The 13069-nt window shown below is 42.0% G+C and overlaps 1 protein-coding gene across 1 annotated transcript in view; it reads left to right on the top strand.

Annotated features, from left to right (window-relative positions):
* The window catches only part of CHST9 (carbohydrate sulfotransferase 9), a 243915-nt gene that overhangs the window by 214452 nt on the left and 16394 nt on the right, over positions 1–13069 (top strand). Inside the window, exon 5 of the mRNA XM_047828193.1 lies at positions 989–1026. Coding sequence (XP_047684149.1) covers positions 989–1026 — 38 coding nt within the window. The remainder of the gene's footprint in view (positions 1–988; positions 1027–13069) is intronic.

Here is a 13069-nt window from a genome sequence, read left to right as displayed (position 1 = left end):
TGTTTGTTATTCATTATTAAGGCTCTTCTCTCTTTCTTGATGGTTGTTTGTTATTAATTATTACTAAGGATTTTTCTTCCCTTTCATTTAAGACATATACAACACTGATCACGTTCAGGTTGTTTTCAACATGGAGGTTTATTATTTTATTTATTTTAATTTTTTAAGTTTATTTCTTTATTTTGAGAGAGAGAGCATGAGCTGGGGAGGGGCAGAGAGAGGGGGATAGAGGATCCAAAGCAGGCTCTGCACTGACAGCAGCGAGCGTAATGCAGGGCTTGAACCCACGAACCCTAAGATTATGACCTGAGCCAAAGTCAGACACTTACCTGACTGAGCCAGCCAAGCACCCTGGAGGTTTATTATTTTAACGTCTTTATTCTTTACACTCCCTGTTGCCTTTCATACGTTACTCTGTGTTTTGTTTTCTTGTCCTGACCAAGATACTTTTATAAACTGTGGGTTTTCACTTTATTCTCTGCAGTACTGTAACAACAAAGTATAATAATGTCTTTATTATCTTCACAGGTGAGGGGAAAGTTTTTAAAAGTAGCACCTCTGCCACCTGCCACATTAGATATCCTTGTCTAGTCTTCAAGGTTCCATGAGCTCAGTGTTAGTATTATACTTGAACAGGTTGTCATTGTTTGAAAACCTTGGACTGGCTGTTGTTCAAATTTTTATTCGGTCCTTTTCATCTCTTCACTTCTCCGCCAAAGTTTAATACATTCTTCTGGTATCACCCTTACCGGATTTCCACTCTGTTTTCTATTACCTTTGCCTCATGTGGTTTATGTAGGATTTGGCTTTTTTTTTTCTTTCATTCCAATTATGGGAGTGATTGTAAAAGTCCATATTGTAAGACAAATGTTTGCTCAGAGAGCCCATGACTGCTTTGGAATTTTGAGTGAGAATAGAGCAGGATCAGTACTGCATTTAATTCCTTTTCACACTTTAATGTGACATTTATTTTTGCTTTCTCTTTCAGTGACTAGAGAACAAATCCGGGGACATATCACCAACCAGGTATTTCCTCACTTCTCATAAATTATAATGGAGAATTATGTTTTGGATGTTAATAATCAAGCATTTGTAAATATGGGGGAAAAAAGCTTTGCTAATTATTGGGTATGAGCAATACACATGCTCTTGGTTCTGAAAACAAACAAATTGGTCATACATGGATGACCATGTACTTTCTTTGTCCCCCATCTCATTCCTTCCCTCTGCACATCCACCAGAGGAAACAGTAGAGAAATGAGACTCTGCGAACTCTGATTCGTAAGCTTCCCTCTGAACATAACATGACCTCTGCGTTGATAATATCATGGCTGCAAATAGATACTTTTATCTACTTTTCCCTTAGCTAAAGTGACTCTCCTGTGTGATTTTCCCAAGTTTTAATTTGCCCCGCCGAAAGTCACTCCCTCCCAAACAGTTAAGAACAGAACCCCTAGCAGTAGAAACATGCAAGTTGCTTTCCATTATGGTCTTTGATTTGTAAGCTCAGTTAGGCAATGTCTTCCTGGGTGCGTCCCTGTTTTCTTATCCAATCTTGTTACTTTTCATTTACTAGTAAATGAAATCACTCCTCTAACTGTTTTAGGGAGTTGAATAAAGCCACCCCTGAAACCAAGGGAGGCCTTCCCAAACCCTATCTTGCCCCACCCCGCCTCCTCTTTAAATAGGCCAAGAGGGCTGTCAATCTCTGAGGGCTTCCTGTTCCACCAGACTCCAGGAAAGCAGACAGCAGTTTGCTCAGGCTCCACTCACAAACCCAAATCTCCATGTCTTTTGTTTGGTTTGGTTTTCGTAGTTCTCCTCTGGCATAAATTATGACTCACCCTTGCCAAGGAGAAGAGTGGTAAGTCTACTTTTATACCAGTCAAGGGTACATTTTCCAAAGGCTTCTAGTGCCCTCCCAAATAAGTTCCAATTCTAGTCCCCATTGTCATTCCACCCAAATTAAGTTCTAGCTTTACCTAATCTGTGCCAGATGCCCAGTAGCTCATCAAGCTCTAAAAATAGTTAACTCATTCGGCTAATGTACTATTGTGCAAGTTCAGCCGGCAAAATTTAATGCTGAGCAGGTACCATTTTGCTTTTCATGTAATTGGAAATGTTGATTCACAGTAACGGCCATCTTAATACTTGAAAATGCTGTCATTGTGCAATGGCAGGACCAGTTAGCTGTTTCAAATAGTTTATTTGCTTTTCGAGCTTCATTTCTTTATCATTGTGTTTTCAATTATTTGTATGTGCTCAAGTGGTTTGGTAAGGCTGACAGCAGTTAACTGGTAAGGTTTATTGCTACCATTTTTATTTATTTAAGTCACACAGGGAATACTTTTTCTTATAAAGAGACCTGTTTATTTTATTAAGTTAACAAGTTAGAGCAATGGATCAAGAAATATATTAAGGCCCCCTTTTATGGGCAGATTTACATTTCCTACACTTTCCTTCATTTTACCTGTGGCTAAACTGATAGAATATATGTAGACACCAAAATAGAACACCAAATATTTACTTGTAATCTGAAACACTGATTAGTTGCCAGATGAAATCACAGTGATTTCCAGGCCCAATAAGAGTGAAATTCTTTGGACTGACCATAATAAGGAAGAGTCTTAAGTATATTCGTTATACAGTCATTCTTAAAACAGATAGTTGTATTGTTCAATCAGTGTCTGCCAGCTGGTATTTCTAATTTTACCATAGAATTTCTATTCTTTCTTCTCCCAAGTACAGAAAAGCTTTCCACTCTCAAGAACGCACTGGCAAAACAACTCAAAGAGACATCTCACACCTCTAATTTATCTAATTTTGGCAAAGAACAAAGAAATGAAGTCACACCCCTTCTTTAATCCCTCCGCTACTCCCAGAATCTGGCTTTTAAAAAAACAAGTTTGAAAACTCATTTTGGATAATCAATACAGTGTTCTTCATCAGAAAAGAATGTGAAATGGAGCACTGTTGAGCATTAATCTTTGCCCCTAAATCCTTCCCACTAGGCACTATAGATTGTGTAATTAAATTGAAATTGAAAATCAAGTCCTTTTTTTTCCCCCCATTAAGCAAGCTCTGAGTTGCACACCAATGTGAGAAATCAGGGCTGGAGTGGATGGAGAGCTCCAGCCTACTGGCCAATCGCCAGCGTTCGTTTTTAGCCCACAGCTATTTTACCACACCTGAGCTCTGAGAACAAACAACTATTTGAGTTCTCTGGAGGGAACGCTGGATTCTTTCCTGTGTAATTCACTGGGGAAATTAGTATGCTTTTTTAAAGTAACTTGTTAACGCAGCTTGTTTACGAGAAGAGGACAAAAATGAGCAGTGATCCGTTTGGCAGCTCCTGTCCCAGAATGGGATGAAAGCATGACCCATTTTTTCAGCTGTCTTTTTGGCAGTTCAGTGCTGCAACAATTTCCTCTCTGAAAAATGCTCCTTCTAGAGATGAAAATCTCCTGTAGGTTTTCTGAATAATTTTTACTATGGGAGATTAAAGATAATGCTTTAAAATGCTACCTCAAATACCTTCAAAAGCCAGTTCAGAATATGGCCGGTACCGAATGGGAATACTGTACGTGAAACCTTTTAACTGAACTTGGAAACTGCCTTCTTATATGGTGGGCAGTTGAAAACTGCAGTAAATTAATACCTTGTGTGTATGCCTTTTTGCATAGGAGATCATTGAAACCCATTGGGAATTAATACACAGCTAGGTGACAAAGAGGGGCTCCGTTTCTTGTGGAGAGGATGTGCATGTTGGAGAGAACATGCACACTCGGGTGCTGGCTGGGACAAAGGCTCACCTTCGCTGCATGCCTGGTTCAGAGAGAGCCACCACCCATAGGTGTGCCGTCAAAGCTGTGCGTTTGCTCCTAGGGCTGTTGGAACAAACTACCACAAACGGTGCTTTCAAACAACGGAAATGTATTGTCTCACAGTTCTGGAGGCTAGGAGTCCAAAAGCCAGTGATCAGCAGGGCCACATTCCATGAGAAACCTATAGGAGAGGATCCCTCCTTGCCTCCTTCCGGCTGCTGGTGGCATCCAGTGGTCCTTGGTGATGCTTGGCTAGTAGCTCCATCACTCTCTGCCCCTTTGTCATGTGGCTTCCTTCCTGCGTGTCTCTTCTTTTCTTCTAAGGACACCAGCTGTATGGGGTTGAGGCCCACCCTAATGACCTCATCTTAACTTAATCACATCTACAAATGCCCTCTTTTTAAATAAGGTCACACTGACAGGCGCCAGGAGTCAGGACGTCCACGTACCTGTCTGGGGGACACGGGTCAGCCACAAAAAGCTGGGGACCTCAGACTGATCCTCAACCCAATCTCTCCCTGTGACCACTGAGCACTTCTGATGTGATCTCCCATCGCCCCTCCATCCAGCTCCTCCAATGCCCAGCCCACAGCCCCTGCTTCGGCCAGACCCTCATGGAGGCGCTTGTTCGGTGAGGCTCTCCTGCTCCCGTCCACATTTTCCATTCGTCCTCCATTCTGCTCCTCTCTGCTTCCTAAAATCCCAACCATCCGCATCCCTCCTCTGCTGCAAAACAAAAATCAAACAGAAAGACTTTCCCCACGTTTAACGGTGATTATAACCCCTGCCTGTGCATTATACTCACCCTTGGAACTTTGTTAGCACAAACCCTGAGGCTGCACTCCTACGCCAGCCCAAGAAGCACGGGATCCCTGTTGGGTTCAGACACAGCACAACCCTTAGACCAGACCAAAAGGGGTCATGTGCTTTAGAAGACCCCAAACATCGCAAACACAGAAATACAGAGACTTTTCTTTCCTTCTCAGCGTCATATTTTAAAGTTTGACGATCAATGGAGCACACACAAAATATGGGAGCACGACAGGGGAGCACGACAGAGCGGCTGAATCGGGCCGGGTCGTCAGATGCGGTGGGGTTGGGCTGGGGGATAAAAAGCACCCTGTGCCCTTTGAAACCAGAGAAGGAGGGGCTGCGGTAGCCTCAAAGTAGCCACCCCACATCCTCTCGGGGCGGGGGTGGGGGAGGATGTGGAGGCAGACAGTGCTCCTGAGGTAAGTGTACTTCTGCCCTTCCCTCTGCTTAGGACACAGGTGGAGTCGGGGGTATGGTTTCGGGTGGTACTTAGAACTGCCTGGCAATCCCAAGGTCCAAGAAGTGGGGCGTGAGGTACGTGACCCATTCCCGCAATCCCTTCCACACCCCACCAAGGAATCTGAAGAGCCTGAGTCATCTGCCTCCTTCATGGCAGCGGGTCCAGTCTCCCGCCTGAGTACCACTTCTGCCCTGCCTTCCTCCTGAAGGTCCACGAGCCACTCAGGCCTCTGGTGGCAGGTTGGCTCTCAGGGAGAAGAGAGGGCTCCTGTTACCTCCAGGCCCAGAACAGTCCCTCTGGAGAGGCTGCAGACCCTGGATGGAAACAAGGGCCATGTATCGAGTCCTGCTTACCTTGAAACTTCTAAATATTTAGACACACAGTATGTGGGCCTCCATGCCTACACTTGCTCTGGGCAACACAAATGTTGGGAATGATTCCGCTCAGATATCTGCGGCTTTACAACTCAGTATGTGGTTCTCATAAAAAGCCAAGATTGAACCCTGTGGTCTACGGGATAAAACCCCAACCTTTGAGTATGAAATCCAAGACCCTGTGACCCCACAGTCCTTTGGACAGCACGCTCCCCACCTCCCTAGATTTATTTCCCATTCTGCTCCTTTATGCAAAAATGTTGTGTGCTATATAAAACTGTTCTACCAGCATACTAACCCCTCTTCCTGCACATGCAAAATTTACTCATATTCCAAGACATAACTCAAATGCCTTCCACCAAGCTTTCCTTCATCACGTAGTGAAGAATAATCTCTCCCTCGTCTATGGTCCCATATTATTTTCCAGCTCCTTTGCTACAGATCCTTGCGTTTTCTACTCTATTTATCCCTATCATGTTTGGTTCATTTCAGTATCCACTGCTAGACCTTGCACATCATAAGCACCCAACCAATTGTTGGTCAATTTAAACCTTCCAAGTCAATGAATTGTTACCCTGGTAGTCAGAGGGACTGCTAAATGTGGGCGGTCCACTCCCCATACACTGGACTGCTCTAAACTGTTGTGTCATTGATTTTTACAAGGCAGGACCCAAGTGTTGTCCTTTGACCTCCCCAGCAAGGAATCTGAGCCAAAAACAGAAGGGACAAGCTAAGAATGCACATGGTTTCTACAAATAATGGTCACACTGTCAGAGGAATGACAGAATTGAAGGGCAGGGAGACCTACACCTATTTTATCTTTATGTCCATATTCCATAACAGCCTGTAGAATGTTAAATGATTTGCTTGGGTCAAGACATGAGCACCCGTCTTTTTTCTCAAATGGAAGAATGGCAGCGCCATTCACTGTCACCTTTTCAGTGTAGCATGAACTTTATAACTTCTAATTTTAAAGTGGGATTACATTACCTCGCACTATTCTTATCAAAATGGCCATGCACTCAAGGAGACAACTTTGTCCTAAAGAGAGTTTCTCACCTCAAGTTTAGCACTAATGGAACTAGTGAAGATCCCATCCCCCTAATTCCCTTTTAGGAGTACCTTCCAGAACCGGAAGTTGTGCTTTATAAAAGCTATCCAATTTATGAGTCTTTCTAAAGAATGCTTGAAAGCAGGACTGAAATGCTCCAAAAGTGGTAGCATGAATAGTGGCTAACAAAGAAGGATTTCTAAAAGATGGTTTTTATCAAAGGTCAGATGGCTTCCTATCTAGAAAATACTCAGGTATAAATGTCACAAAGCTGGGGCTCGCCTCTTTAATTGGAAACCAAGAAAATCAAAATATCGTGTAAGGGTTTCTGAGGAAATAGACAAGACAATGGTCTGTGGAAATCTACCGTTAAAGACAAAGGGAGAATGAGAAAATGGCCCTCGGGTACTTTAAAAGCCTGAACGCTAAGAAGAAAATAATGATTGAGATCAAGAAAATGGCTTATTAGCAACACTGCACGATTTATTAGCAATCAAATATGCAGATAGTTCTCCGCTCACTCAAAATGCCTCTGAATAATTGTGACCAATAATTGTGCTACTCGCTTAGTGTTCCGTGTGTCTTATTTGTCACAGCAAACCTATGAGGATACATATTTTAATCTCCTTATTATACAGGTGGAAACTCAAGCTTGAAAGATTTAGTAATTTTTCAGGTTCTGCTATGCTTAGCACTAAATTAATAATAATAATAATGCTTAGCATCGTTCTTAGGTGCTTAACGAGCTTTCTGTGTGTAGGCACTGGGCTAAATTTTACATCAAATTATCTCATTTAAACCTCATAGCAGTAATCTTGTGCGATAGTTACAAACCCAGGGATTCATGGTCCATTAAGGGAAGTAGCTTGCCCGAGATTACACACCAGGATGGAAGTAATACGACTCTACCCTGTAAGCACCAGCCACAAGTCTATACAGGCACACAGCTGGTGAGTGGCAGAGCTGGAATCAGAATCCAGGTAGAGGGGCACCTGGGTGGCTCAGTCGGTTAATCGTCCGACTCTTGGTTTTGGCTCGGGTCATGATCTCATGGTTTGTGACATCGAGCCCCACATCAGGCTCTGCCTGCTTGGGATTTTCTCTATCTCCCTCTCTCCCTCTGCCCCTCCCCCTCTCTCTCCCTCTCTCTCTTTCTCTCTCTCTCTCTCTTTCTCTCTCTCAAAATATAGGGGCACCTGGGTGGCTTAGTCAGTTAAGTGTCTGACTTCGGCTCAGGTCAAGATCTTACAGTCCGTGAGTTTGAGCCCCATGTTAGGCTCTGTGTTGATAGCTCAGAGCCTGGAGACTGCTTCGGATTCTGTGTCTCCCTCTCTTTCTGCCCCTCTCCTACTCATGCTCTCTCTCTCTCTCTCTCTCAAAAATAAATTAAAATTTAAAAAAATTAAAAATAAATAAATAAACATTAAAAAAAATTTCAGGTATATATCATTCCGAAATCCTTCCTCTTTGCTGTTGCTCTATACCGATGCCTGTCCTGGAAGGTTTTCTATTAACTAAATGATCCCACTCATGACCACCCTAATCAGCACCCCAATTTTGACACTAATGCTGAAGCAACTGGTTATAAGACCCTAGAATACAGGTATTTATGATGTAATTTGTTTTCCCAAAGCATTTCAAAAATCAAGATAGGCATATACTCACTCTGGGGTTCCTGTTAAGCACTAAATTACTTTTTTAATTACATAAGTGAAAAATCAAGGGAATCTAGTCTAAGAGAAAAACTATCTTTCACCTGAAAAGAGATTATAAACTGAAAAAAGAAAAGTATACACGGGATAGTCTGCTGCCCCTGGCAATATTCCTCAGCAGAGCCCAAGCAAATACCATGGACATAAAACAAGAAAGGAAGTAGAAACCTTTATTCTCACCAACTATAAAATGTTCTTTTATTCCTTTATTTTCCAGAAAAGTACCTTACTTCTAAAAACTTGTTTATAAGTTATTCATTCTTAGTAAAACTGCATCATTGTATATGTGCTCATGGGAGAAAATGTGTGATATTGAAGCTCTGTGCTGAAAATGTAGCATCTCTTGCACAAAAATAGCTAATTTACCATCTAGTGGTTTTATTTTTATTTTATTTTTATGTTTTAAGAGAGAGAGCACATAAGCAGGGGTGAGGGACAGAGAGAGAGAGAGAGAGAGAGAGAGAGAGAGAGAGAATCTCAAGCAGGCTCCACGCTTAGCACAGAGCCCAACATAGGGCTTGATCTCACAACACTGGGATCATGACCTGAGCTGAAATATCGGGATGGACCTTTATCCGAGTGAGCCACCCAGGTGCCCCTTAAATTTTTTTAAAGCTCTATGCCCAACATGGGACTCAAACTCAGGACCCCGAGATCAAGAGTCACATCTTCTACCAACTGAGCCACCCAGACGCCCCTTTACCATATAGTCTAAATGAATCCCACTACCTAAGATGCCAGTGAAATATATTCCACGGATGATTTTCCAGTCAATCTGTTCCCCTTCCTTTTCTTCCCCTCTTTGGAGCTTTTCTAATTCTATCCCTCCCTGCTTGCTAACACTTGTAGCTAAAGATGAGTTAACTGGGGTCACTGAAGTTTTTCAACCCAGCAGATTGTATGAGCAAATTGGTTAGCATCATTATAGCAACAGGTGTCAGTGGCCAAGTTCTAGTGACCGGGAGCACAATTAGCAGAGTTCCCCAACTCAAACACCTCCTCCGGTGGAATGTCTGTTTTGCACTTCTAGAGTTAAAGCTTTGATCAAAATGGGCCACAGAGCCAATTTGTCATCGTATTTTAATGTATACTCGAAAACACGGTGGGCGGGGGGGGGGGGGGGTTGGTGTATCTTTAAACTATTTTATCCGTATTATTCCTTCTCCTCATGATAAGGAACTAAGGAATCGAGTGAAAACTTGAGACCTTGTGGTAGACAGCCGTAGACCTTAAGTAGTCAGCATTTTGAGTAAAAAGTTGCTGGTTGACGTTAAAAGTTGTGTTTTTAAGAAGTAGTGATCAGGGATCAGAAATATGTTTATAAATTTAAACATGTTTATAAAATTTAAATATGTCTATCTTTGTCAGTTTGAATTTCACTATTTCCAATATTTGGCCATAATACATATTTCTAAAAGCCCAAAAAAGAAACAAATAACAAGAAACGGTCATTAATACTAGGCCAATTCTGCAGAATCTATGATATATATATGGTTTAGATCCCTCAGGGCAGATCACCTGGGTATCCATCAAGAGATTTCTGGAGTGCCTGGGTGGCTCAGTCAGTTAAGCATCTGGCTCTTGATTTCAGCTTAGGTCATGATCTCATGGTTCGTGAGTTCGAGCGCCGTGTCGGGCTCTGCACTAACCGTGCAGAGCATGCTTGGGATCCTCTCTCTGCCCCTCCCCTGCTTGCTTTCTCTTTCTCTCTCTCAAAATAAATAAATAAATTTAAAAAGAGAGAGAGAGAGAGGTTTCACTTTTATTTTGTATAAAATTTTGTGTGTAACTGTATTTTGCTGAGGAAATACTCCTTGGTCCTTGTCAGAATCTCAGGAGTGAAAGAAAGTGTCTTGGAGAGTTTTTCTACCTCTCAGTAGAGAGAGAAAGTTATCCCACTTATTTCCTTTATTATGCATAAATTGAAACCAATTTTGTTTCAACTTTATTTGTAAAGTAGCACTTACCAGAGAACCAATTTCTGGGAAAGAAAAGACATAACAGACAAGTAGTGAAAATTCAGAGTACTGGTAAGGATCATAGTGAAAGCTACCTTGTCTTTATTATCCTTAATGTGGAAAAAGTTATTATCCACAGAATTGTTATGTTTCATTCCATGGTCAGTCATCAAACAAGGAAGGAATAAACAGGATTCTTCACTGTTTCATCACGAGTATGCGCCTTGCTCAAAACGTATTAAAGGAGAGTATTTTCATGATGCTATTACTGAATAATTAAATTAGGCCAATGTTCTGTGGATGTGGAATAATGTAATTTACTATGTTGAATGATTAGCCAATCAGATTTCTCTCATTTTCTAAGGCAATGGATTGACTAAAATGTGACCATAAACAAAATAGATTTTATTAGGCATAATCTACTTTGTAAACAAATGAAATTAATTCTTTGCCTGACCTAAAGCTTTGAAAATGAAAGACCAAAATTGAACACATGCTTCCAATTTTGGTTCTGTTACTAAGATGACACTTAATATAAAAGTTACAATTTAACTTCCCCTCAAGTATTCCATACTTGATACTAAATGACTCTTAGAAATATGTTCATCAACAGATGGGAGCCACTTATGGCCTCATAAACTCCAAAGCAAGTGAAATTATCTCCGCCAAATAGAAAGATTACAAGAAAGCCTCATCTGGTTATCTCAGAGATGATTAATGCATTGCATGTTGGTTCAATGGTACAATGAATATTGACACATAATCACCCTTCCTATGAGAGAAATACGGAAGAGACGAATGCTAGTGGTCTATGTTTTTAATCAATCACTAAGCAATTTCAGCACGTGCCCTGTGTTTGGAGCTGAGCTCAGTGTGACAGAGGATGTGGAGGTAAGTGCCAGCACAGGCCCTGTTCTAAAGGGATTGTCTCTCTTGAAAGAGAAGACTAGCATCCCTCAAGTGCTATGTGTGGATAACAGAGTGTATTATTACTTACTTGCGTATTAACTGAACCAGTATAGATACTGTGGGAGTTCGGAGAAGCCGACAATCAATGAAAAGTGGCCAGGGAAGGATCATGGAGGACTTGAAACCAAAGTTATTTAGATTTGATTCAGCAGGAAATAGAATGTGCTGGCAACGAAGCTTTTGGAATTGAGAAATGACCTCAAGAAAATTAGTGTGGAATTTTCTTAAAACCATATCCTGTATTTTCCTTTTTGCTCTGTCTCCAGTGGTACCAGCCACCAATCTCTCTCCAGGCTATTCTGCTTCCACTCCTACCAGGCCCCCAGTCCGTTCTCCACTTAGTCAGGAGAGTGAGTTTTATAAAACGTCAGTTCACATCATGTTATCACCCTGTCCGAGACCTCCGGTGGCTAATATTACACCTCTGATGAGACCCAAAGTCCCTCCTGTGATTTCCACGATCTGATTTTCCTACAAGATATGGTCCCATGCTCCCCTTTGATTTTATCTTAAGTCACTGTGCCCTTCTCGCGACAACCACACGGGTTCCCCCTGCATCCTTCCACCTGGCCAGGTGCATCCCCAGGCGAGGACTTTGCACTCGCTGCCCCTGCCTGAGATGTTTGTCTTAAGGACCTCTGCTCCAGCAGCTTCTCCACAAATAGATCTTCTCGAGACGCCCATTTAATGTAGTCTCTCCGTTCTTCCCACAACTCACGCTATGTCACATGGCTCTGCTTCAGCAATTGTTTTCTGGTTCATTTATCTGTTAATTGTTCATATCTACCTTCACCCAAAGAACATAAGTACCATGAGAGCAAGACCCTTGTCAGAGTTGTTTGCCCCAACACGTTTAAGAGTTCGCATATTAGATGCTCGATAAATACTTCAAATGAATGCCTTGCTTAATTAATTCTGCCAGCAGGCAATGGCAGTAGTCTAGGCATGAAAAAATGTGTATAAGTGTTCTATTGATAGTGAGAATAAACACTTTAGATGGAAAAAAATGAATAGAATTTGGTACCTGAGTGTGGGAAACAAAATAACAAATTAAGACAAGATCCCCAGGGTTACTGCAGAAGGGTGAGACTCTCAGCAGAAATAAAAAAGTGGTGGTTAAAAGCCACATTTCATGAGTATACACCGCCTATAAAGCATGATGTATTTATTCCATTTGATTTCCACAACTCTATTAGGGAGGCCTCAGATGGGAGGTTGAGTCGGCTACCACCGAGTTGCTCAGTTAGATGTCCTATTCCAGTGAGTGACATTGATTTGGCAGAAAAGTATTTGTGTGATAGCCATTGACAGTTGCAAGTAAAGCAGTGTGTGTATATTCATCCAAAACCCACTCTCACTAGTCAGCCTCTCCCTATGGCCTTGGTCCACGTTTCCTTTCACTAAAGCAGACTGAAGTCCTGGCAGGGGTCAAGACAGGCAAACTGACCCTCTGTGCCAATTAGTATAAATATATCTCTCCTCGCACAGGAGGGAGCATGCTCTGAACTGGGGAATCTCAATGGATGGAGCCTGAGTCACAGATGAGGCAAGAGAGTCTTCCCATTGGTCTGAGAACTGGTCTAGAAGTACAAGTCTTGTCTCTGGTGTTCACAGATGAATGATGCTCGGAACTATCCACTTTCAGTTATCATACTGGCTACAGGCTAGTAACTAGTGGCCTTCAGTTATGGGAGACCCTCAGAAAATTCCCCGTGTGGAGCCTGAGACTTCCCCTGTTGGATACATTCTTCCCCTGTTTGGAGAGTAGGTGGAATCAATAAGCTGTGATATTATTTCTGAGCAAGGTACACCAAGATGTGTTTGTTCCTTTCAAGGAGAAGATTACAGAATTGTATTAGGGAAAGGGAGGTGATGATGCCATCTCTGAAGGACCTTCAGAGAATTATG

The sequence above is a fragment of the Prionailurus viverrinus genome, chromosome D3 (genome assembly GCF_022837055.1).
Source record: "Prionailurus viverrinus isolate Anna chromosome D3, UM_Priviv_1.0, whole genome shotgun sequence".
NCBI classification, from domain to species: Eukaryota; Metazoa; Chordata; class Mammalia; order Carnivora; family Felidae; genus Prionailurus; species Prionailurus viverrinus.
This window is presented reverse-complemented; position numbering and strand designations above follow the sequence as displayed.